At 47.8% G+C, this 25,049-nt stretch overlaps 6 protein-coding genes across 6 annotated transcripts; 1 reads left to right on the top strand and 5 right to left on the bottom strand.

Annotated features, from left to right (window-relative positions):
- Positions 1–260: 260 nt before the first annotated feature.
- F5147DRAFT_588524 (uncharacterized protein) lies at positions 261–875 on the bottom strand (the record flags this gene model as incomplete). Its single annotated transcript, XM_041432093.1, is given in 3 exon segments — positions 261–544; positions 557–666; positions 718–875. 3 exon segments carry the CDS (start codon positions 873–875, stop codon positions 261–263), a joined length of 552 nt encoding a protein of 183 aa, XP_041284915.1.
- Positions 876–7,162: 6,287 nt separating this feature from the next.
- On the bottom strand, positions 7,163–12,281 carry F5147DRAFT_781620 (uncharacterized protein; the record flags this gene model as incomplete). The annotated part of the gene is made up of 14 exons (XM_041442678.1): positions 7,163–7,476; positions 7,541–7,958; positions 8,014–8,049; positions 8,451–8,620; positions 8,677–8,898; positions 8,955–9,194; positions 9,230–9,356; positions 9,412–9,671; positions 10,203–10,365; positions 10,424–10,567; positions 10,627–10,697; positions 10,776–10,935; positions 10,996–11,175; positions 11,310–12,281. 14 exons carry the CDS (start codon positions 12,279–12,281, stop codon positions 7,163–7,165), a joined length of 3,477 nt encoding a protein of 1,158 aa, XP_041284914.1.
- Positions 12,282–13,165: 884 nt separating this feature from the next.
- F5147DRAFT_781619 (WD40-repeat-containing domain protein) lies at positions 13,166–14,152 on the bottom strand (the record flags this gene model as incomplete). Its single annotated transcript, XM_041442677.1, has 1 exon — positions 13,166–14,152. One exon carries the CDS (start codon positions 14,150–14,152, stop codon positions 13,166–13,168), a length of 987 nt encoding a protein of 328 aa, XP_041284913.1.
- A 1,072-nt stretch (positions 14,153–15,224) lies between these two features.
- Positions 15,225–16,481, bottom strand: F5147DRAFT_621431 (kinase-like domain-containing protein). Its single transcript, XM_041432625.1, has 7 exons — positions 16,359–16,481; positions 16,238–16,306; positions 15,998–16,183; positions 15,917–15,947; positions 15,826–15,863; positions 15,548–15,772; positions 15,225–15,495 (listed from the first exon to the last, which is right to left on the bottom strand). The coding sequence occupies exons 1-7, from the start codon at positions 16,470–16,472 to the stop codon at positions 15,268–15,270; spliced, it is 891 nt and encodes a 296-aa protein (XP_041284912.1). The 5' UTR covers positions 16,473–16,481; the 3' UTR covers positions 15,225–15,267.
- A 4,057-nt stretch (positions 16,482–20,538) lies between these two features.
- Positions 20,539–22,000, bottom strand: F5147DRAFT_728944 (uncharacterized protein). Its single transcript, XM_041439348.1, has 4 exons — positions 21,475–22,000; positions 21,274–21,426; positions 21,066–21,216; positions 20,539–20,979 (listed from the first exon to the last, which is right to left on the bottom strand). The coding sequence occupies exons 1-4, from the start codon at positions 21,928–21,930 to the stop codon at positions 20,813–20,815; spliced, it is 927 nt and encodes a 308-aa protein (XP_041284911.1). The 5' UTR covers positions 21,931–22,000; the 3' UTR covers positions 20,539–20,812.
- A 796-nt stretch (positions 22,001–22,796) lies between these two features.
- Positions 22,797–25,010, top strand: F5147DRAFT_781616 (uncharacterized protein; the record flags this gene model as incomplete). Its single annotated transcript, XM_041442676.1, has 7 exons — positions 22,797–22,825; positions 22,873–22,938; positions 22,985–23,270; positions 23,323–23,439; positions 24,253–24,659; positions 24,707–24,785; positions 24,834–25,010. The coding sequence occupies 7 exons, from the start codon at positions 22,797–22,799 to the stop codon at positions 25,008–25,010; spliced, it is 1,161 nt and encodes a 386-aa protein (XP_041284910.1).
- Positions 25,011–25,049: the final 39 nt, after the last annotated feature.

Genomic DNA, 25,049 nt, shown 5'->3' with positions numbered 1-25,049 from the left:
CGTTAGAGTTGACGAAGATGGCGGCGAGCAGCAGCGGGAGATGGCAGCAAGCAGCAGAGTGAGATGGCGGTGAGCAGCAGCGTGAGATTGAGCACCAATCCCTGAGTCAGAGAGGTAGCGAGAGGATGCTGAAGGTAGCAAGAGGGCGCTGAACTTGATGGCAGGAGGGCTCCAAAGGTAGCGAGAGGGTGCCAAAGGAAGTGAGAGGGTACTGGGAGTTGGGTTGGGACGACAATGAACGTGTCAAGAAGACAGAACAATCATACAGTAGAGAAGCCATGAGAAAAGGGACAACAGGAGGTGAAGAAACGAGACATACCAGGCTCGTTGAATGCGATATGCCCATCCTCGTCGATACCACCCAGGAAGAGCTCGATACCACCACACTGCTTGATGCGAGACTCGTATGCATTGCACTCCGTGACCAAGTCTTCGGTGTTCCCGTCCAGTAAATTGACTTGGGAGGGGGGAATATCGACTGTGTTTATGATTGAACCTGGAGTCATGAATGGATAAACGCAACTTCGAGTATACTGGTTCAGCACTCACGATAAACTGCCCTCCTGGACTTTATTGATGAGGGCTTTGTAAGTTGGAATAGGAGAGGAGCCAGTTGGGAGACCGAGCACGAAAGGTTTGCTAGCGGTCGGTGCAAAGTCATTAATGCTAGTTGAAAGGAATGAGTTACAGGCAAGGAAATATGGATGAGGATGCTACCGTTTGGCAATGTAGTTGGGGACATAGTCGCCGACAGCGACAGGGTCCCTGGTGGTGTTGTCAACACGTGGCGTGGATCCAGGGAAAGTAGCGCAAGGGAAAGGAAGTGCACGAGGAGAGATGGATCTGAGTGCGTGGGTGATCAATATCTGTGACATATTTAAACAAATGTCAGTGTGTGAGAGAATCAAAATTTTGATTAGTTAGTACGTACCTTCAAAAAGGCTAAAGGCAGAAGAGTAGAGTGCAAATCCCGAAGTTCGGTCGACATCGAAGTAAGTGGCGTCGAAGTCAGAGTTGAGAAGGGTTCGGAATGGTTCGGCAAGGCCGAACCAAAATAGAACAGTTCGGCAGGACCTAGAACCGAGAACCGATTTCCGGTTCGGTTCGGGCTGACACCAAAACCATGGACCGAACCGTCCAGAACCGGACCAAAAGTCCGGTTCGAACCATGGTTCTGAACCGGACCGCGGCAGCACTAATGGTGACGACCTTCTAGATGGGCCCACCAGCTCGTGTTCTGAGTGCACGAAATTCTACACGGAACCATGATGTATGTTGCATGTAGGTTTCTTAACATCATGTGTAGTTCTCGTGCCATGTCAGATAGTCAACCGGTCAAGTTTGTGGTGTTCGGCAAGGCTACATTTGTAGATAGAAGCTCTGTGGCCAATGCAATACCATTGACAAGCTTATCGAACATGGTTCAACATTTTGCAAAATGGATCCGATCGATTGATGTTTGGTACTATTGACGTGATGTTTCCCTCTCCGGTACTTATTTTGCCCAATCACTGACGAGGCATCATAATAAGTGGGATCCTGTTGTTTCCAGCTCCTCGAGTAAACAGATGCGGTTAGAGAACAAATCTGGTTTATCGATATGAAAGTAGCGATGAGACATCTGAATCACACATCAATAGCGAAACGAATATGATCAGAACAATAAATATTCCGCGGGAGACTCGGATACCCAAATATCATCCGAATCATGCATGTTCATCTTATGATAGTAATTTGCAAGTGCACCGAGTATCGGAGATGGTGTAGAATTGATATATAAATGTAAAATCATCAGTCATGGAGGACACAGCGGTAGATTGGTCCACGCAAAGTCAGCTATGACCCACTATGGCTGGTACTAGTATTTGCCATGCCGTCCTGACGAGGTATATTAACACGCTCCAAATGACATCATGGATGCATCCTCAGTCTGCCATGAGACCAGCATGAATAATAGCACAAGAATGCCTTGCACCAATGCACATCTAGGAGTGACTGTGAATCAATGTCAGACGACTCGGTTTCCTGCGGTACCCCAGGCTGTTGTCCAGACGGACGTCGGGTGTCGTCTACTTTCTTGTACTCCGGCAGTTAGGCGACAGCCACACTCTGTAAGGTGCAAAGAAGCAAAGAAGCAAAATTAGGTAGAAGGATGTGGGCTACAGTGACCTTGCACCCTGGTGCGATTTCAACGACTGATGGCCCATGGCTATTTTTTGGCACAAGCAATGAAAGGTGTTGTCATAGGAAATACGTGACTGGACTGTTCGAGGGAAAAGACCGAGAGCTTATTTCGAACTGTATACACAGTACTAGTCAGTGATGGGTTGCGAGTTTACTAAAATTGAAGACTGACATGATCCAACCGAGGTGAAACCTGCCCTAAGAGAGAGGATGGTAGAGGCAATGTAGCAGGGACCTGCGGTGCCATAGTCGAATCAACAATAAAAGAATGAAGATAAACTACCTACATCTAGTGAATTACGAGGTGGGGAAACTGCATTCGTGCGAGAAGTGAGGCGAAGGAGGTTGCTGAGGCATAGAGAAATGGGTCGCTGCGTGTCTACAGGAGGCGGAGGTCTTTTTTTTTTTTTTTTAAATCATTGTTATTGTCCTTTGGGGTCATAGACCCTATGTCGGACATAGCCCTATTCGAGTGCGGGGGGCTTACTCCCGGCTAGCTATCGTAAGTGTATATGTACTGTATGTGTTCTGGGGTCTTTGACACGTACTCCATTGGCGTGTAGTCGGGCCAAGGCCGACTGCCAACTTCGTACAAGGGAACGGCTGTTGGGGTAAAGTATGGGTAGGTGAGAACTAGGTAAGGTGAGTAGGAGTGCCATTTGGCGTTTTTCGCTGTGTTTCTGGTGCGATGTCTTTGCTTCTTCGTCTTGTCTCGTGCTCAGGCCTTCATTCATCTTTGTCCTCGTTCTAGCCTGCTACTTCCGGTCCTCCAGTGCTGTTTGTCCTGCAAGCAGTGTTTCCTTGGTGTGTGGAGTGGTTTTGAATTAGTTTGGATTAGTTTGAATTTAGTTTTGAATTAGTTTTTGCGTTTTGTAGGTTGGGTTTGATTGGGTTGTGGGTCGCGGGCGTATTATTCTGTAGTATATAGGCTATATGTGAAAGAGTGAGCTTTTTATATGAGCGGGATCTCACTGAATGTCGCTTTGAAGCGTCCTGTACTGTTGATGAAACGCATAAGCGGTTTAGTTGCTTCTTCTGACGCTAGGAGAAAGGAGATGGAGGAGGCTCAACGACGTAGGACATTAGAGAGTATATGATGTTCGCGGATGTATTGGGGGCAATCAAGTAGGTAGTGGTGGATGGTTTCGTTTGTACCGGGGCATATGGGACAGTGTGGGGTTTCGCTCTTTCCGAGATGGTGTAGATGGTAGTTGAGGGGTACATGGCGAGTGCGGAGTTGAGTGTATATGCTGGTCTGTCGATGTGGACTGAGGGCTACGAGGCAGAGAAAGTTCTTGGATGGCATGGTGGGGTCGATTGTGTTGGTTCTGGCGTATCTGGGTGAGTTTTTCCATATGTTGCTCCAGCGTTTCTGTAGGGTGTCCTCATGCCACTGTTTCAGGGCAGATATACTGTCCGGCAACGGACCATCTTGAAGGAACTTTGGGAGTCTGTGTTTGGCGCTTGATTCATTGGGGCCCTTTGCTGCCTCTTTTGCTGCTGCGTCAGCGAGTTCATTACCTATCACTCCTTTATGTCCTGGTATCCAATGGATTGTTAGATCGAAGTCGCTTCCGTGATGCTCTCTGCGTAGCGCGAGCTCTCTTGTTAGTCTGCGGAAATGTTCTACTAAGTATCCGCCCAATTTCGCAATATGACTCTCACTGAATTGGATGGCTGCACGATTATCTATGAAGATGGATGCTGGATAGGTGACATTGCGTTCTGTTGCTAGGAGTTTGGCAGCTAGTGTGAGTCCAACCACTTCTGCTTCGTATATGGTGTGTACTTTGTTTGATCCTAGGTGATACTTTAGTGTGCGGGGTGCTTGCCCTTCCCGCAGTAGAACTGCTGCCACTCCTATGCCTCCGTTATGTCCAGAGCCGTCAGTAAAAAATTGTATCACATCCTTGAGTTCTTGCTGTTCTTTGATGGCTTCCTTCGCTTTTGGTGTGATATGATTTTTGACGACATTTCTTTGACTGGCGTTTAGGCGTAGGATAGGGTCTAACGTTTCCGTTTCACTTGGGAGGATTTGGAATGTAGCTAGGAGGTCGTGTAGCGACGTGCGGTGCCTTCATATGTTCCGGTGTCGGACTATGTGCTTCAGGAGGGGTTGTAGAGGGTGGCGGTCTGGTAGCGTAGCTAGGCAGAGAGCGGAATGGTGACATATTCTCTGGAGGAGAAGGGGGATAGGGGGGAGGTTCGAGTGTGCGTCTAGGGTGTCAGTAGCTGTTGATCTCATTGCTCCTGTGATGCTCAGTGTCGCGATACGTTGTACCTTAGCTAGTTTTCGGGCCACTCCCATAGATCCTTTCCGAGGCGAGCCTGTATACGAGTTGAAGGTTGGACGGATCCATATATCCGCTCTGTAGGTGTACTTGGGGATGGCTACCATAATGTATAACTTACGCATGAGATTGGCTGATACTCCGTTGGTGGGCTTGGCAAGATGGCGAAGTTGGAGGACATATTCGACTCCCTTAGCAATTGCGTGACCTGTGTGATATTTCCACGTTAGTTCCTGATCAACGAGCAAGCCGAGGAAGTGGTGATGCTCAGTGGGGTTGATTGTGGTGTTTTGTATAACTAGTGGAGGGCGGTGACGGGTTTTGCTGCGGGTGAAATCTATTAGGGTGAATTTGTTAACTTCAAATTTTGAGTTGTGATCTTGAGACCATTGGAGTGCTCCATCGTGTTGTTCCATCATATCTTTCAGGGTGCGGTGGGTGGCTTCGAACGTTGGGCCTATGGCGATGAAGGCCGTGTCGTCGACGAAGGCTAGGGCTGTTTCCTGTTTGTGGGGGTTAGCTATGTCTACAAGGTCAGCATTATATATCAAGTAGGCTATCATAGATAAGGGGTCTCCTTGACCGATTCCGTTCCGAACGTCTATCCATTTTGAAGTTGAGTCGTTGAAGCGTAGTTGCGTGTGTCGTCCTGTAAGCATTTTGACTGTGAAATTGACTATTTCCGGGGGGAGTCGTCTTTTCTTCATGTTGTGAGCAAGCTGGTCAGTTACTGCATTGGGGAAGGCGCCTTCAATGTCCAGGAAGAGTATTGAGGCAACTTTGTTGTTACGCCACGCGTTCTTGACAGTAGCTTCTAGGAGGTGTAGGGAATCTGTTGTGGTGTGGCCTGGGCGTCCACCGAAGTGTGTATTTGGGAGGAGGTTGTGTTGCTCTAGGATATGTGTGACTTGTTCTGCTATTAGGGCGGTAAGTAGCTTGCAAGTGGTATTAATTAGGGCAATGGGACAATACGCTTTCGGGATGGTGTAGTTAGTCTTTTCTGGTTTGCATAGGACTACGGTCGTGAACTCTCGCCATGGGTCATAGTATGTTTGGAGGGCGAAGACTGCGTTGAATAGGCATAGGAGGTAGGGGACGAGGAGGTGTTGCGCGCGTTTAAATACTATGTTACATATGCCGTCGGGTCCGGGAGCTTTATACGAGCTGGTGTTGTTGATGGTGCAAATGAGCTGTGCTGCCAGGATGGGAGCGAAGGGGGTGACGGGTTCTGGATAGCTGAAGTTAGTAGGGACTGAACTGGTGAGAGGAGGAGGCAGAAAGAATGCTTCAGCTAGGGCTATACTCTTATCTTCATTCGTGATAGCTTCTACTTGGTTGCCGTTGGCGTCTTTGGTCTTTAGGGCAGGGATACTTGTTCTTCCTCCATTGCCATAGGGCTTCATCATGATTTTGTTGGCCATGTAGACACTTTCTTGATTGAGTTCTTCGAGGAAGCTGATCCAGTGCTCTTGCTTGGTCTTGCAGATGGCTTCGGTAGTTAGGTTGCGAAATTTATGATGTTCTTTGTGTATAGGGTGGTCAGGTAGGCCTCTCATCTTATACGATTCTGCACTTAGCTGGTCTTTCTGTTTTAACATCTTTGTGAGCTCCTTCGTCCACCATCGTTTGGTGTGAGGGGATGGCTTCATTTTGGGGACTTTGTCGGCTATGGTACGTTTAAGGGCTTCACTAAGATTGGCGGCGGCCGTTTGAAACTGTTCTTCTGAGGTGATGAGTGCTGGGGGAGGGTATGCGCTGAGGTGACGGGCGAGGGAGCTATTGAATTCTTCCCAGTCAACTTTGCAGTAGTTGACTGTTGTGGCTGTTGAGGCACGTGGGACTTCTAAATCTAGGGAGCTAATGATGGGAACATGGTCAGTACACGGCGGTCGGCGTCTAGGAGTAGTATTGCAGATAGTGAACGAATCTAGCATATGGGACGTGCAAAATATATTGTCTGGTCTTGTCCAGTTGCCGCTGCTTGAGGATTGGAGCGTTGGGGTGTTCTTTGGAAGAGCCATCTGTAGATCATAGTCGGCCATCAGGTTAATAATGTTTTGTGCGTTTTCCTGAGCGTCTGGAGGTGTGCAAAGGTGTACGTTGCGGTCTTCCTCCCAGAGTGGGTGATGTGCATTGAAGTCGCCCATTAAAATTATGTGGTCTCCGGCGGTAGGGCGGATAGTGCGTATCTCCCTTTCTAGATATTCCGAGATGGCTGGAATGACTTCTCGTTTCTTGCAGTCATCGTAGATGTTGATGATGGTGAGTTTGCCGAAGGGTCCACTGAGCTGAATTATCACTACGTCTGATGATGGGAATGGGAGTTGTCGCCAGTTGTTGGAGTTGAGTCATTTGTTGATGAGGGTGATTGCGCGTGGTCTGTTGGGATTAGTATATCTGTTCGAGGGGTATATAATGTTCCAGTCCGGAGTTGCCTTAGTGTTACCTAGAAAGTCTATACAGGGTTCCTGGATTACAACGATATCTTGTTCTTTTGCCGTGAAAGGGCCGCTAAGGATGCAGTGTTGGGCAGTGTCCGATTTGTTTAAGTTTCCTTGCCAGATTCGCAGTCTTACTGTTTGTTCGTTGGGTGTCCTAGACATAGAGGGAGTTAGTGGAGCGTGCTGGCATTACCGAACGTTGTCGTTGGGAGTTGTGTTGATGAGATGAGAATCCTAGGGGCGGGTTTAGGTATGAGCCTCTGGTGTTACGGCTTCCTCTGGGGGGAAAGTGTCTCTTGAGCGTGTCTTGCGTGTGTTGAGAGGGTTCCGAATATTCCGGTGTGGGTTCCTTCCTGATGAACGGTTTGGCTTTGGAGGGTGCTTGAACTTGAGTCCATGTGTCGTCGGTAGGGAAGTAGGGCATTGTGTTTTCAGATTGTCTGGCGTCGAGGTCTGCGCATTTGCGGATGAATGTTGGGCAGGATCGGTCCCAGCTTGTGTGGTCTTCAGATTGACAGGAAGTGCATACCGTGCTTGATTTGTCCGTGCATTCGCTAGTTCTGTGTGGTCCCGAGCAGTTAGCGCAGACATCACTGTGAGAGATACATTCCTTTGCAATATGACCATAGTGTTGGCATTTCGCGCATCGTATGGGTTCACGTTTGTTCTTCTTGACTTGGAGGCGGTATTTGTTGAGAGTAATGCCATCTCGGATGCTAGTGTTAGCTACATTCGGGTCATTGAATGATGCCATGATGTGAGCGACCCTTTGGGTGTTGTTGCATTTTTCTGGGGGCTTGACCCAGCGTGCAGATGTTAGAACACCTTGGCTCCAGTTGTTCTCTTGTTCAAGGTTGTCGATGTGTTCTGGGTTTCCTGGATTGAAGGTTAGTGGGACGAATTGGATTATTACCTGGTATGCGCGATCTTTGATGGTAGCCGTTGGGTCTAGTGCTTCGAGGAACTTAGGCGGAGGTCTTTGTGAGCTAGGCGATACCAGTGAATTGTGATACAAGGCAGGAGATAGACAAGTTGTATCAGACTGCAATGATGGTAATGAATGAGTTGTGTAATGAGCAAAACAACGAGGTGCATACATTGAGTAGATCACCGAGGGTTGCTCTTTTATGTGACTATAAAGAAATGTTTGCGTACAAACGAGAGATATCAATGCAGCTGATTTCCTTTGAGTGGCCTTTGAATGTTTTAACAATCCCAGTTTCGACCTCCTCTTTTTGATTATAGGTTTTTGCTCAGAAGCCCGGCTCGGGATGCCCATCTTTTGTCTGACGCAGCTTGGGGTATGCACAGACAGATCGTGGATACCGCTTCTAGATGGTAGTGCTGCCGTGGTCCGGTTCGGTCCGGTTCAGAGGGCCCTGGACGAGAACCGAGAACCGGACCACAGAGAACGGTTCTCTGTGGTCCGGTTCGGTTTTTTTTCTGGTCCGAACTCGAACCGAACCCGAAAATTTTCAGTGGCAAGCGCGAAAAACAAAACATTGAAATACTAGTTTACACATCGAGTAGCTACTCTAATGATGACTCCATACCCCTCTGCCTCTGTAGCTGCTGAAGATGCTGACGTGGCCGGCGCTTCAGAAAAAATTGTGATGCTGGTGGCCGCAGGATTCTCCGAAAAGTGGAAAGCCCACATGATGAGAGCCGTATTGATGAAGACTGACCAATTCGTGAGGACACACTCTGACATTTTCAAGTAAGGCGTAAGAAATGGTCAAGAGATGAACGATACTACTCACCGACGGCCAAAGCCAAAAGTGAAAAACCGGAGATCAACCGGAGATTATCGCGCGCAACCTGCATCGTCAATCCAACGCTGAGGATTAAACCTGTGTGGTTCGGGGAAGACTTCAGGATTGTTTGCGATAGCCCTGAAGCACAAGCGTCAAACCCAAAGGTGAGAGGACGAAAATGATGGTAGTTCTTCCAAATGATGTCCTCAATCGCGCGATGCGCAAAGCCTGTAGTGCAAGGTGATCGTTCAACATCACGTCATCACAACTCAAATAAAACGTACCTCCAAAAACTCTCATCGTATTGAAAGATTGGGTCGCGTCCAGCGGGGTGAGAGACAACGGGCGAGAGACAGAGGGTGAGAGACAGTGGGCGAGTGAGACATGGCAAGCGAGCCAGCAAAAGCCAGCCGGCAAGAACAGCAAGCGAGTGAGAGGGGATGCAGTGAGGTGGCGGGCATCAACATAGGCGCAGGTGGCGTGGCGTGTGATGGGTTGTGCGCTGGTAGCGATGGGTGCTGGCCCTTGAGGGAGCCATCAGCATTCAGAGCACAAATACGCACCTCTGCAGCATAGCGCAAGACACAATCCCTCCAAAATCCACCTTGACCGCGCCTAACATATCCACCTCCAGTAAAAGGTAGTCTTGCGCAGTGTTGTAGCCGGTCCTCAATGAATAGAACTTCCTGTTATAGAGGTGAGCAGGTGAGAGACTTGAGAGTTTAATTAGTTAGTGCTTACTGGTATACCTTCAAAAAGGCTAAATGTAGCTTGATTAATCAACAATGTGAATCCCGAAGACGACAGTCTGACGTCGAGGCAGGTGTTGTCGAAGTTGAAGTCGATAAGGGTTCGGAATGGTTCGGGAAGGCCGAACCAGAACTGGACCGTTTGGGAAGATCTAGAACCGAGAACCGTTTTCCGGTCCGGTTCTGGCTGGCGCAAGAACCATGGACCGAACCGCGGAGAACCGGACCAAAAGTCCGGTTCGAACCATGGTTCTGGACCAGACCGCGGCAGCACTACTAGATGGGCCCACCAATGTGTGTTCTAGTAGCGCCGAGACACATTGCGTACAGTGTATAGTTCTCATGTCATGGATGGTCAAGTTTGTGATGTTCGAGGTAGAAGCTAGATCTGGAGATGTGGCGATGACGATTCACGAACTCGAACGTCACAGCCACATATGACCTAAAATATTATGTAAGATCACACTTATAGAGCTCACAGCCTACGACAGACGCGCGAGACGATGTTCAGAAGTTGTTTCAGGTAAAGAGTAAACATAGGGTAAACGGGCCAGCATATTATGACACGAACACCAAGGACTATATCTAAGTAATACAGCTACCTTCAGGGCACAAATGAAAATTACACGAGATCTCTGTTTCAAACTATATGAGTAACTGCTCACTGCGAGCGCGCCATCTCCATGGGAAGCATAAACCGCATTTCAATCTTACTTGAGAGCTGAGTGAGGTATAGTTGATGATTATAAACGGGTAGACGGGGAAATATTACCAAATGCTTACCAGCAAACCAAGCACGTAAGCCGACCTTCATATCGTCATCAATCTTATCCATGATGGACTGATACGATTCGATGGCTGCTTTAAAACTACCTGCTCGAAAGAGTGCATAACACTGTTGCTGGTTTGCAGTTTGCCACAAGGACTTGAGGTTCCAGCCAAAGAGCTGTGGAAAACACGCAGTTAAGCACGAAAGAATTTTCGCTTGAGTCCTATCAACTTACGACGGCAAATTCATCATACGTCAAATGAATTGACGATTTGTAGAAGAAAGTGCTAGCATTGGCAGCGGCAGTAAAATGTTCAATAGCTTCATTATGGCGCGTACTGTCCAAGGCCATCTTTCCCAGTTGAACACGTAGGTAGGCCTGGTGTACGAAGGGCAAGAATCAATAACAAAACATAAACCTGGTATGATCGAGCTCACTTCCACGATATAGCAAGCAACAAGATCAACGTTGGGACACGCAGCTAGCTCTCGGATGCGAAGTATTGCTTCTTGATATTCATTTGCATTGAACAATGCAATGGCCTAAAAGCCGCGATGAAGCACGGAGTATGTTGGAAAGATATTACCTGCCTTGATCAAGAAAAGGAAGTGGTCGGTCTTTAATTCTCGGTTCGTGAACATAGATGCGAGGTCGAATGATATCCTCGCGGCCAGAACCTGCTTTTTTCCGCATAGGGCAATGCCCTCGGAGATATGGCCTGCCAATGATGGCTGAATGCTGAGGGACTATACCATCACCAAAGTTAACTTTTGTAAGGACGCCATGAAGGGTCAAGTCAGTCTCACCTGAATTGCGTCTTGAAGTGCTTGGTTCCAGTCGGATTTGCGCGCCATAACAAATGCACGATTGGCATAGGCGGTGTGATCATTGGCATCAGCCTCAATATCTATATTGAGTGCCTTTTCAGCAGTAGGCCAATCCCCAGCTATGCATGCGTTGCGGACTGTCGAGTTCATAGCGAGGATCTACGTAAATCATGTTCACATTGCGTTATAAGAATCAAGTGTGGGAACATGCCTTGAAATCAGAGTAGGCTTGAACCTTGGCATAGAAAAGACGCTTAGATGATGAATGGGCGTGAAAATGAAAACAAACTTACTTGGCGTGTCGCTTGCTCCTTCATGAGACCACCCTTTGGACCGTCCTCTGGCAAAGCATCCTCGGATGTTGGCCACTCTGAGATCTTTTTATCCACACCTCCACTGAGGATGCGCTTGCCATTAGCAGAGAACGTGACGCAGTTCACCTCTCCAGAGTGCTTGAATATGGCAATGTTTCGTTGATCTGAGAGTCGCCATAGGCAGACACGATTGTCATGAGATGCGGAGGCAAGGAGAGTGCCGCTAGAGTTCAGAGAAATGGCGTGGATATTCTTGAAATAGCCCTTCCAGGGACCACCGGCCTGCTGCCAGGTCGATGTATCCCACTCTCGTATGGTGGGATCTGCCCCGTTGCCTCCCGAGAGAAGCCTTTTGCAATCTGGTGTCCATGCGAGTGAGCAGTCGAATCCTCCGCCGATTGTTCTCAGACACGGGTATACATTGGAATAATTGTAGCTTTGGTGAATTCGAATATGGTTGTTTGTTGCAATCGCAAGACATCCATGTGCTGAATACCGAACACAGCGGACAATTCCACCACAGTTGGGTAAATAATCGGACTGCGTCCAACTTGATGTCTTCCATATTTTCGTAGTGGTGTCAGATGATCCACTGGCCAGCGCCGTGGAGTCTGGAGAAAAATCAAGCGAAAATATCCAGCCGTCGTGGGCTTTGTTAATTGTTTGGCCGAGTTCCCCAGTGTTTGCATGCCAGGCGATGAGCTCGCCGCTCTCATCACCGCTTGCTATCCATTTCCCATCTAGTGAAACGGCCACTGCCCGCACCCGACTGCGATGCCCCTTCATCTTCTTCAACACTACACCTGTTTCCAAGTCCCACAGACGAAGCATCCCATCATAAGAGCCTGTGACCATGCGTTCATCGCTGCGAAAAACTGCAACTGCGACTACGCGATCCCCGTGATCTTCAAATGCTCGAATGGGTGTGATGTTTGGAGTGAGCGTCGTCATTTTAGTGGAGCTGCAGCACAGTTGAGGTGGATCTAATTTGTGTGAGGATGGCGTCTTGCTCGAGGTTGCAGAGGTGCGGGTGTTTTAAACCTGCTTCATGGCATTACTCCCTTACTAGAGGCCCAAAATATGAGGCTATTATCATAAGTACCTCGCTTGCCAATCTAAACGAATTGGCACATGCATCCAAAGTCGTGTCGCTGCAAATTTCCACATCCGTCAACGAGCCTGATGGTAACTGTTTCAGGCCACGCGGCAGATTAGAAGACGACATACATGGTTCACCCAGTTCACCTGACTTGTCATGCCCTCGAATTTTAATCAAGTGGTCACCCAAAGACGTAAAATTCCACCCGGTGACATGTTGAGCTTCTGTTCCCTGGAACGTTCGTAGCGGAGATCCTACAGTTGTGAGGCTTCCTTCGGATCTCCTCTGGTTGTTAGGGTTATTAGTATCATGGATGTGTCATTTGCCAATTAGCATTGAATCGTTTCAAACTCTGATTAACGGTCGATGATCGAATAGGTATTTTCTATTCATCCCAAGTCAGCTGTGGATCGTTTTGGATTCGGGGTTTTGAATCAGCAACTCGAAGGCGTGTTGTCTCTTGGATTTCCGGTGATTGAGGATGGCAATCGGTGTGGCAACGACCTTCTAGATGGGCCCACCAGTTCGTGTTCTGAGTGCACGGAATTCTACACAAAACCATTATACATGTTGCATGTAGGTTTCCTAACATCATATGTAGTTCTCGTGCCATGGACGGTCAACCGGTCAAGTTTGCGGTGTTCGGCGAGGCTACATTTGTAGATAGAAAACTCTGTGGCCAATGCAATACCAATGACGAGCTTATATGGTTCAACGTTTTGCAAAATGGATCCCGTCAATCGATGTTTGGTACTATTGACGTGATGTTTCCCTCTCCGGTACTTATTTTGCCCGACCATCGACGAAGGCATGATGCATGACGCGGACGAGGCATCATAATAAGTGGGATCCTGTTGTTGCCAGCTCCTCGAGTAAACAGATTTTTGATAGGATTGTCATAGGAAGCACTGGCGAGGAGAGCACAATCGAGTGAAAGTGCTAGACCAGTGATGGCCTGGGTGTGTCCTTCAAAGGGGGCTCCAATAGTCTCCAGAGTAGGTGCGTCAAATTCATAGACTGTCTTGATTGAGGTGTCCGTTAAGCTGAATGTGATTACAATGGTTTTGTCCTCTGTAGTCCAAAACACGGGCGCATATGTGTCATAACGGCTACTTGGGTTCCCCGTGTGAACATCCAATTTCTGTGATCGGACATCCCACACTTCAAGGTAATTCCCCCAAGATGATATGACTGTGAGTTTCTTTGAGTCTTGCGAGAATCGAACTGCGTTCACCCAGTTGATACTGTTGAACGGACCAGCCACGAGCTTTCCTGTTTCCAAGCTCCATATCCGCGTTGTACCATCCAATGACCCGCTCGCCAGTAATATGCTGTCTCCGGAGATATCGATGGAGTTGATGGTCATCGAATGTCCTTCAAATGCTCTCACCGTTCCCGTCTCAACCTCACAGACTTTGAGCTCCCCGATGTTGAAGTCCCCACCTGCAGAGACAACCCATCGACCATCCCTCGATACTCCCACAGCATGTGCCTCTTGCTTGCAAATATCCTGCGCCTCCTCGACTTCTTTGCCCGCTTCTAGATCCCATTCACGAGTGGTCTTATCGTTTGACCCGCTGATTATTCGCTTCCCGTCCGGAAAGTAGGATATGGCTGAAACGGTGTCTCCGTGGCCCCCTAAGGTCAACACAGGTGTCAGAGTCGATTCTTTTACTAGAACAATGGGCCGCGATGATATGGAAGCCGGTCTGCCAGAGAGCATAGCAAGGCAATATGGGTAAGAAGTATTCGAAGGTTCGTCGGTGAGGCTTTCTCGTATCCTGCAGTGGCCTAATATGGATAGTGATTTCAAAGGATGCCTAACTCGTTCAAAGATGTTGGTACACTTTGCCTGCTGATGCTTATCCTCAATTCATTAACACGGATTACAGATTAGTTTGATGCTACCTCGTAGAAGCTAGCAACCTGGGAGAAGAACGAGCAAATTAACCGATCGACAGAATGTGCTCGCAACTTCAAGTCCTTGTACTTCCCAACACGCTCCTTCGGCATGGCACCTTGTGCATTGCACAACGTTTATTTTTATCCGCTGCCTCATGTCCATCAAATCTACTGGTTTAGGTTTTCCATTCGACGCATCAAAAACAAATGAACGAGTACGTGCAATCAGTGTGGTTCATCAAATCAGCAATTTCGCAGGTCGACCTCCTTATACGAGTCTGAATAGGGTGGCACCTCGATTTGGTGTGAAGCAATCGCGACCGTGTATGGTCTTTCCGCATGCGAAGTACTACCCTGTTATGCTCTCACTGTAGCAAGCATTTAGGAAACTATGACTACCTACTGCATCACGGCAATCTTTCAAAGTACGTAATGAAGAACTACACTCACGACGCAACGAAGCAACATTTCAAGCAGAGAGCAAGAACATTTATGACGTGGACAAACGAAGAACGATATAGTGCCAGTATAGCGTACAAGCACTTGTTTTTGGAATAAATACAATTTCTCTGTGCAACGACCGGAGGTCACGGAGGCGCGGAAGCATGTTAGGAGCCATTCATCGACTTGCAGTGTGTAGCCTCACTCTACTGGTAGCGGAAGTGGCATTGTCATACTATTTAGCTATAGATATCGGCTCGGAAACCCGGCTTGGGATGTCCATCTTTCGATGTGGTGTTTGGTGAGAATTGGGGCATGGACAGACAAATCACAGGCACTGAATTGGACACGTTGGACACGGCGTAGACCAGTAACTACAACATTTTCATATCACATTGGAGATGTTGGGAGTAAGCCTACGTTTACAGTATAGGTACTAGTACCATGTTACTGTGCCTCGTTTTGTTAAGCAGACTGTTGAATGTAAATAAAGAATCAACGAGATCTCGACAGCGAGTAATATTCATTATGGATCGTCACATCAGCTCCCTCCGTCGATGGGCGGTCCCGAGGATCGGTAGACCAGCATTTCTCAATGAACTGCCAGTATCGTTCAGGGAGTTCGGGATAACGAGATCGGGAAGGCGTTTGCGACTTGGCTATGCAGAGAATGATGGCAGCATCATTCGTAAGGTGATAGTAGGGTGCTTTGTTGGTGAGGACCTACGAGTGGAGTCCGTGATATAAACGAGAGGCCAAAATAAACCAGACGTACCTGCAGCATGATACCGCCAAATGAATACATGTCGCTCTGCTCGCTTGGCCGGACTTGAGATCCATCCTCTCGCTCGACGAGCAGCTCAGGAGCCATCCATCGCATGTTTCCTTTCAGCGTGGACGTCCAGGAAGCCTGAGAGGCACTGATAACTTCGGAATACATCAAGGAAAGACCAAAGTCAGCGACACACGCAGTGCCATCACCATGAATCAGCACGTTAGGCTAGAATTTATGTCTCGATCAAATCAAAATTAACGAAAAGGGGTCGAACTTACCCCAGTGAAGTCACCATGGATGACACCGTTGGCATGAACTGTGAACAAGATCACTATTCCAGGTCAAGGACCGAGAATAACCGACACGTACGATATTGCAAACCAGCTATAATATCCTTGAGCTGAGATTGTCATCAATATGTGGTCTGCATAAAATATGAGGGATACTTACGATCTGGAATCTTCTCACGAGAGTAAGAGCCGCGCCCTCGAGCTGCAGATAGTCCGATAGGTTGCCATTCTCCGCCCAAGGACTGACTATCGCTATATATGGGCCAAACCCATACGTATAACCATAAACGGGTAGAATATTTGGATGCTTGAGGGCAGCGCATATTCTGAGTTCACGCATTATCCTCTACGAAGTCGCAGCTCATAAGGAATAGACAGAGTCTTTTGTCAAGAAACTCACCTTGATCTTCTTCGTCTTTGCGGCACCATGTTGATCGGCGGCGTACACTTGCAATGCCTTCACTGCGACCTACCAGATTATTAATTTAGACAGATGGACAGAGAAAAGACAGTGAACAAACTTTGATTGATTTACGATTCATGTGACAGGTGCATTTCCAGATCTCCCCGAACCCGCCACGAGCAACAGGATATTTTTCGTCCTTTGCGACACATGCCGTGAGGTTTTGGAGCATCGCTTCGAGGGGGAGATCGCGAGGCTCATAATTACGAGTGGAGAAGACTTTATGCACATGGAAAGAGGAGGGAAAGAGCTTGCGAGGGTCGCGAGGTAACTGGGGTAGCCATGAAGCAAAGGATATCCGCGGTTGAGGGGCAAGAACTATGACAGGCGATATTGTGGTACTTGGGAGATCTGCCGGTCCCCCGTTGAAATGTAGTGTGTCCTGATGCAGTGGTTGGGATCCTAATTCATGTTGCCCCAATATCTTATCAGGCAACGATTGCATGTCAGCAGGCCGCTGCCCCATGTCAGCAGACGGTCGCATGTCGGTAGGCTGTATGCGAGAGGTTTCTGCGTGTCTGTCAATCCAGGATTCGGACCCTGGTTGACGACGGGCGAAAATGATAGAGGGAGGTGGTGGTAGAAAGTAGGGAGGGAGGCTCTCTTGCGCATGGGATGGGGCCTCGCTAGTAGATTGATTCACAGTATGAGAGAGCGTGCCAGACTGCAAAAAGAGGATTAATAGAGTTGTATAAATGAAAAGGAAGGGATGAGTACATCGGTGAGGAATAGGCTTCTCGAAGAGACGGTCTAAGAAATTGTAAGCACGTGAACAATAGTACTATTCGGGGTAGTCTGCGCACTCTATCAAGTTGTGGTGCTGGCTGGATGCTAGCAAAGATCTCAGGGGGTGTGTCGCATAGGTAGATACCGTTGTTGTACTTGGTCGTGTAAACTAGTTGATGCGAGTTGGGTGAGAAAATAAGGTGGTCGATGGTAGAACCACTGTTAAATGAGGCGAGGAGCTGGCGGGACTCAAAGGCCCAGAGCTTGATGGTGTGGTCCCAAGCAGCACTGGCGAGGAGAGCACGATCGAGTGAAAGTGCTATACTGGTGATGGTTTGGGTGTGTCCTTCAAAAGGGGCCCCGGTGGTCTCCAGTGTAGACACGTCAAATTCATAGATCGTCTTCATTTGAAATTGGGCAGTGAATGCGGTTACGATGGCCGTGTCTTTGGTAGTCCAAAACACTGGCACACCTGCTAAACCCCAGTCACCTTCTCTGTAAAGAAGTAATCTCTGTGATTGGATATCCCACACTTCGAGGCAGCTCGATTTCACCCCATTTGACTTGAGTGCGAGCTTTTTTGAGTCTTGCGAGAATCGGACTGCGCCCACCATCCAGTTGATACTTTTGAATGGACCAGCCACGAGATTGCATGTTTCCAAGCTCCATATCCGTGTTGTACCATTCGACACACTCGCCAGTAGTGTGCTGTCCCCAGAGATGTCGATGCAGTTCATACTATTTGTCAGTTGGTGGCCTTCGAATGTTCTCACGGTTCCCGTCTCAACCTCACGGACTTTGAGTTCCGTGTATCCTGGCCATCACTAAATCCCACCGTTCCCCACAAACCATTATATACACATTATCATGTAGATAATAACCATATTCGGCTAAAATATGACAGTGCGAGATATATAGGCATATAAGTGTTTAGAACGCTATCCCCTATGACCAATGATTGTCATGAATCGTGTAGTGACAAATACTAGTACTGTTTTGAAGTGATGAAACATGTTCAACGAAGTGTTTCTCATGTAGAATTTCTAGCACAGTGGCTCTCCTGTCCAATAAGTAACAAAAATATAAATTCTTGCCATCTGTACCATCATACAGACAATTGCTTCAAATACTGGTATTATGATATTATGGGTTTTATACTTGATTGGCCAGGAAATCATATTGGATGGTATGCGAGTTATACAAAAATGCTTGGTACAATACACGTGCTCTACCCCAATCTCATTGTCAACACCACCTGCAAGAATTTGACAATAACAGACAGCGGGTAACCACAACAGATATTGTGAGCGTCTTGAAGTCCAACGAAAGCAAGACATAGTGGTCCATAAGTGGGGATTCGCACCAGGCATCATGGACTCGAATAAAGTACAGCGTTATAGGATCGGGCTCGGTGGTATGAGATCGAATTTGGCAGGCCGCAGTACTATAGAATGTGATGGGATCGAGTCTGGCCATAGAATACAGTTTGTGGCCTTGGAATAAAGGTTGGCCATGGGACCGAGTTTGAATGTAGGATCGAGTTTGAATGTGGGATCGACTTTGGCCATATTGTCGAAGACCAGCGTTCCTTAGACAGAAACATAGACCACAATGCTTGTTGCCGAACCATACCATACGGCACAACTCCCTGGACGGAGACTCGAGAAACTTGAAGGAAGTAGCGTTAATGAGTGACTAGAGGCAGAGTAGGTGATAGTGGGGGTTATAAATAAAGTCAGAGTCGGATCCTTACCTATGAATGACCAGAATATATGCTTGCCGAGCGGTGACTGAGGTCTTGACCTCTGCCAATGGAGTTGTACCTCATTCATCTTGAGATCCGGTAGTCAGAGTGTTTTGAAATAGGAAAAGAGGAATGGAGCAGGGTCGGAGCCGGGTAAGGCTGCGAGCTTCGGTGTCAGTGGTAGACAACAAAGACTAATGGAGAACTGAAACTATCCACTTTGGACGTCGGTTCAGGACAAATGACTAACAACTCAGACCGTATCAGTTCACTTTGAAGCAAAGTCACACTGATATGAAGTCCTGGACTCTCGTACATTAGTGATGTTCCCGGCCCGGCTTGGGCCCATGCAAGCCGCAGTCTGCATGCTGAATCAATGCTTGAACTCCACCATGCCGTTCCCAATGCCACGAACACCATGCGCAAACGCCCAGCACACATCAGCAACTGCTGATGTGGCTCAGACGAATACGGACGATGGACGAGAGCAGAAGGGAAGAAGACAAGGAGGAGAACGAGAACGAGAGAGAGGAGATGGATGAGACAAGCAGGAAGACATCAAGTAATATGTAAAATAAATAAAAATTGCTTAAAAACACACCATGCAGATGATGACAAGTGAGAACGTGAATGAGCGAGAATCATGAGAACGAGCGTCAAGAGTGGGCTCAAGTCCAACACAGGAGACAGAGAAGTCTTGCATTGTTTGTTGAATGACAGGGAGGGGAGGAAGTCTTCGTTCGGCGGAGCTTGCTGGTGCCGGCGTGCCGTGTTGTTGTTGTTGAGGCCTGAGGGACAAGAAGGATGACGGCGACGGCCTGCCTGTGTTGATATACTTGGCAATAAGCTCGAGGTTGGGTTCGGGCTGTTCCCTTTTTTCGCCTAGGTCCAGTATTGTTCAAGTTGTAGATGCTAGAACACTGGCTTGGAATCTAACATGGGGTTATAATGGTTTATCAGCAAGAAGCTAGATGAAGAAACAGATCAACACGCAATCATGTGACCCGTGTCGTAGATGCGCAATGTAGAACTTGGAACACTAGATTAGCGGTCAATATGGGTTTACATTTGATTCATCAAAACAAAAGGCAAAAGACAAGATAAGTAACACATCACAAATCTAAGCTGGTGCTATACACACCATGACATAGGCATATAAGGGGAAATCAGACATCGCCCAACTTATAAGGTGAATACTGTCATATCATGCTTAGTGGTTTTTAGTGATGTGCTGAGACAACCCATCGACCATCCCTTGATACCCCCACAGCATGTACCTCTTCCTTACACACATTTTGCGCCTGCTCAATTTTCTTGCCCGCTTCTATGTCCCATTCACGGATGGTCTTATCGCACGACCCGCTGATTATCCGCTTCCCATCTGGAAAGTAGGATATGGATGGAGTAGCCTTCTTGTATTTGGATTTGTAGCTCCTTAAGGTCAACACGGGTGTTAGATTCGATTCCTTCACTGGCACAACGGGCCATGACGATCTCGAAGCCGTGACCGGTCTGCCAGAGAGCATAGCAAAGTAGTACGGGTAAGCACTTAGTATTCGAGGGATTGTCGGGGAGGGCTTTCTCGTATCCTGCGGCCTGATATGGATAGTGATTTCGAAGGATGCCTAACTCGTTCGAAGGTGATGGTACACTTTGCCTGCTGAAGCGATCGTCAATTCATCAACACTGACAGTCCAGATTAGTTTGATGTTACCTCGTATAAGCTAGTAACTTGGGAGAAGAGCGAGTAAATTGACTGCTTGATAGACATCAGGAAAAAACATAGTGACTACATAGTGCTATATAGTCAGGGTAGCGCGAGTAGCCCCGTTGTCAAGTGCCCTCTATGTAGACACCATAGAGTCCCATAGTAACTACCAGTAGCTACAAGGTACTACCGTAGTTTGTCGGAGTGCTACTGCACGCAGCTATAAATTACTACCAGCAGCTATATAGCACACCAAAGAACCTCGTAGTCACAATTAAATTCAACCACCTGAAACACAAACTAGCATAATACGAACGTCTTACTCACTGCATCCCTATTCATCATCCCCACCCTCGCTACTAGGATACTCATACTCCTCGACCTCATCCTCGACTGCCGCATCCTTCCCCTCACGCTGGTACTCTCGAATAGCGTCTTCAAACGCCACATCGTCGATGTGGGCCTGGGATGTAGCTGACAATGGAATGAGTGATGCGACACCTGCGTGGAAGCTGAGAAGCGCGAGCATTAGAAGAGTCAGTGAGATAAGAGTCCAACATATCGCGCTGTATCATGCAGATTGATACGAATTTTTGAAAGGAGTTTGTAAGGTGCAGTGCGCTCATCAAAGCGTTGCAGTGAGCTGAAATGATGGTTGTAGACGGCCCCATAACCAGCAGATGTGAACTTGATGTCCTCTTTGATGCCTTGCGACCACTCATCAACACAACATTCTATCTATAAGATATTGTCAGCGTCATCAAGTTGAAAGTAAGAATGTGAAAAACGGCTCACAGCCATAAGCACGAGCGCAATAGTTTTGATAGGGATGGGGTCGAAGTATTTGTGGTAGATGACACCCTCGTCACTTCGGTTCAAGAACCACATGCTGTTGATACCCTGTTGAAGCAACTCGGTCTTGTAGATGCCTGACTTGGATGACGGGTCCTATTGCTCAATGTCAGCACTAAGTTATGTAGACCGTCAAATACTCACCTTGAAAACAAAGATCGAGCCAATTTTCAATCTCTCTGCGAGATCTCGGTTTGACCTTATCACCTCCATAGAATTACTTGAGCGGAAGCCGTGAGCGGACGCATCTTCGTCTTGAGTTCGCCTCGCACGTGTGAAGCGCGTTTCAACAGCTTTGAACGAATAAGACCAGGAATGCACTAAAAATACTGTGCTCACCATATTCACCGCCGAAGGGGTCAGTTTGACGTCAACACCTTTGAGTTGACATGCCTCGCGCCAGGCCTCTTTTGCCAGTTTTGTCTCAGCTGCAACGGAATCCGGAAAAGGTGCCTGTGCGACAATGAGACACCAATAAACGGAGCAAGCAGTTATGAGAATCTCTTTCGAGATTTCGTCAAAGTCGCTGGCTTTCACGTGTCGATGCGAACCGTCAGCGTTTTTCTTGACCTTCGGCACCACGGTATCTTCATATGACATGTCATCGAATGATCGCTTGGTCCCTCGAGCTGCAGGCAACTGTTCGTCGTCGTCATCGTCAGCATCGTCGGCAGCGTCGTCGTCGTCGTCGTCTGTTGACTCGTCAACATTATGTGGTGCTGTTTGATGGAGGGTTAGTAGTGTAATTATATAAAGTAAAAACATACCTTTTGGTCCTTTGGTTGTAGGTATGGATGAGTTGCGCAACCTTGGAGGGATTTTCCCTGTACTGAATGTCAGGCTATTAGTGTTGGACAACCTTGTATCGACACTGTGGTCAGAGAACTGAAAAAAATAAATGTCAGCGGCTGATTTAAGATGAGGAAAGAAAACAAAAGCTCGTACCATTGTGTCTTCTTGCCTGTCCATGTCGCTAAGGAGCTCTGACGGCTCTTTCTCGAAGAGGTCAGGATGCCCTTGGTAGGCAGCCTTTAAGGCCTTCTTCTTCTGTTTTGCCGTCCGGGTTTCCTTGATTTCTTGGCGATGGACAACATGTTGGGATTCACTGACTGTAGAACGAGATGGTGAGTGAGCGGAACATAATGTGCTGGTACTTACGATGGTAGTTCTCTTTTTCAGTTGGTCGCCGCTCTCGACCACTTGCAGTGCGCACCTGCTGTTTTGCGGCAGGTGGTGAGGGGGCGCGCTTTGGCTTGGAGGTAGGCTTACGAGGTGCCATGGTTGTCTAGTCAAAGTACACAGCAGGTCAGCACAATTTATACCACTGTGAAACAGACAAATAACTCACAATTGAACCTTAATAGTTCGTTGATTGTTGATTTGAAGAATGAAGGGCTGAAAGCTGTGTCAAACAAGAGGGACAATAAAAAGGTATGATCATACCGTCACAATTTATTTTCACTGTTATGAATACCCCCGACTCGTCAAAAAAACAGTATGGAGCTTGCTTCAAAACTCACTGTGCTCTGACAAATCTTGCAGCCCGATGTCACAAATTGCTGGTCGCAAAGAGGCTGGCTGTGAAGACACGAAAATTGACGTCAAAAGGTTAGTTGCCATTCCACGTTACACTCAAATACTCACCGGCTTGCAGACCCAAGCTCGAAAGGCCTGATGCAGAGCCCATGTTCCTGCGCCCTCCGTTTCGTCAAACACCTGGCCCTGTCACAGCTTCCCAGAATTACATACGAAACCTAATTCTGGAGCGTTGGGAGGCAGAAGTGAAGGCCTGCGAGCAAGCAAAAAAACTGCAACTGTTAGAAATAGCACCAGGCCCAGCTATTAGTATCTTACAAGCGAGCATACGAAGGCTCGTCGTTGAGCGCTGGGATGCGGAGGTGAAACGGTGCGAGGAAGCCAAACGGGCGCAGCTTTTAGAGGTACTTCTGGCCGCCCATGGTATTTCCAAACTAACGTAGCACATCAAATTAGCTAGTATCAGAGACGAGAATTAACATACTAGAATTGGTCATTGGCTCTCTCGATCTTGTTCTCTCGCTAGACGAGGAAGATTGTAATGGAGGTTGTGTGTTGGGAACTAGGCAAGATGTAAGTATCATTCAAACCGATCAGAATAAGAGCACGTACCTATCTTACTGTAGACGGAATGACCAGGATCTTTGCCTATCTTACTGTAGACGGAATGGCGGGCAGGATCTTTGCCTATCTTACTGTAGACGGAATGGCAGGGTAAGCAGAATGGCAGGCAGGATCTTTGCCTATCTTACTGTAGACGGAATTGTGTTGGGAACTAGGCAAGATGTAAGTATCATTCAAACTGGTCAGAATAAGAGCATGTACCTATCTTACTGTAGACGGAATGGCAGGGTAAGCAGAATGGCAGGCAGGATCTTTGCCTATCTTACTGTAGACGGAATGACCAGGGTAAGCACACCTCATGGATCATCCTCAAAAAAAAACCCATACCTGGTTGCGACTTGGCGCATGGATTGAGTCTAAACGAGGCCGTAATCCGTAGGTTTGTGAGGGTGCGTCTGGTGGCAGAACTGGGATAAGTCCCTCTTGCACTTTGTGAGGGCACATCTGGTTGCAAGATCAGGATAAGCACACCCCTCCCAATCAACAAACCCAGCTGCGCACCTCATGGATTGTCCTCCCAATCAACAAAACCAGCCAAGACTTGCTGTACTTTCCAACTCATTAAGGGTTGTGTGGTGTGGTGTGGTGTGGTGCTTGGATCTAGTTGTGGCGCAGCGCCCGGTAACTGCGCCCAGTTTAAGTCTAGACCAGGCCATTGAAAAAAAAAAAGGGCATACTACAATGAGACAAGTCACCTAAGACCAGGGCGAAACACTCACCTACTCACATACTATGTCGCACTGCTGTACATTTTGTGGCAAGGAGTTCCCTACGAGGGGGGGCATCAAGAGACACATAGCTAACCGGCCTAAATGCAGAACGGCATGGGAGTTAACGATTGAAGAAAAAGACTTGGAAGACAACGCACCTTCTATGGAGAACGACGATGCTGGCAACTCATTTTCCCCACTTTGCCACTCATGGTCCAACTCTTTCGAGGCTGATGAACTTAATCCGCCGGCACCAAAAAGTCGGCGTGTGACGGTCGAGGATGTTGCTGACGAAGGTGAGGTAGTGGATGAAGGTGAGGTAGTGGGAGGTGGTGGGCGCTATTTCAAGCAATGTTCTGATGGTGGATGGGCACTGCAGGAAGGGGAAACTGAATTTGAACGATACCGGAAGTACAAGGAAGGCATGGGTGAGGACGAGTGGGCTCCATTTTGTGACGAGTACGTACCCTTCATGTTGATGGCCTCTGCCTGACTTTAGCTGCCAGGGAAGAGTGGGGTCTCGCTGAGTGGCTTGTAAAAAGCCTTGGGCAGACTCGAACCGATGAATTTCTAAAGTTATCGATTGTAAGTTTGGCATCAAGCACCGAAAAAATGTACTGACCAGCGTGATAGACCCGAAACCGAATGCAAGCTTCATTCCACAACAACCGATCATTCCTCAAGAAGGTTGATGAACTCCCGCATGGAGCCGCCTGGAGCTGTAAGAAGATAGCGTTCAGGGAAATAGAATGGACGAAAAAGGCGAACCGTTGCACGAAGATGTTGAACTGTGGATGCGCAATCCTGTAGAGTGCATCAAGGACTTGATCGGAAATCCTTTGTTCAAGG

Source organism: Suillus discolor (assembly GCF_016758755.1).
Source record: "Suillus discolor strain FC423 chromosome Unknown F5147scaffold_145, whole genome shotgun sequence".
Lineage (NCBI taxonomy): Eukaryota > Fungi > Basidiomycota > Agaricomycetes > Boletales > Suillaceae > Suillus > Suillus discolor.
Note: the sequence above shows the minus strand (reverse complement) of the source record. Positions and strands in the feature narration are given on the sequence as shown.

Bases quoted from the DNA above. Each gene is read 5' to 3' on its own strand.
- F5147DRAFT_621431 (XM_041432625.1), bottom strand. From the start codon at position 16,472: ATGCTCCAAAACCTCACGGCATGTGTCGCAAAGGACGAAAAATATCCT. The intron at 16,184-16,237 runs GTGAGTTTCTTG...GCGACTTCGTAG, and splicing joins CAAAGACGAAGAAGATCAAG to AGGATAATGCGTGAACTCAG. The intron at 15,773-15,825 runs GTAAGTTCGACC...CATAAATTCTAG, and splicing joins TCCATGGTGACTTCACTGGG to CCTAACGTGCTGATTCATGG.
- F5147DRAFT_728944 (XM_041439348.1), bottom strand. From the start codon at position 21,930: ATGTCATATGAAGATACCGTGGTGCCGAAGGTCAAGAAAAACGCTGAC. The intron at 21,427-21,474 runs GTGAGTATTTGA...ATTGAGCAATAG, and splicing joins GCTCGATCTTTGTTTTCAAG to GACCCGTCATCCAAGTCAGG. The intron at 20,980-21,065 runs GTATCAATCTGC...GCTTCCACGCAG, and splicing joins CAAACTCCTTTCAAAAATTC to GTGTCGCATCACTCATTCCA.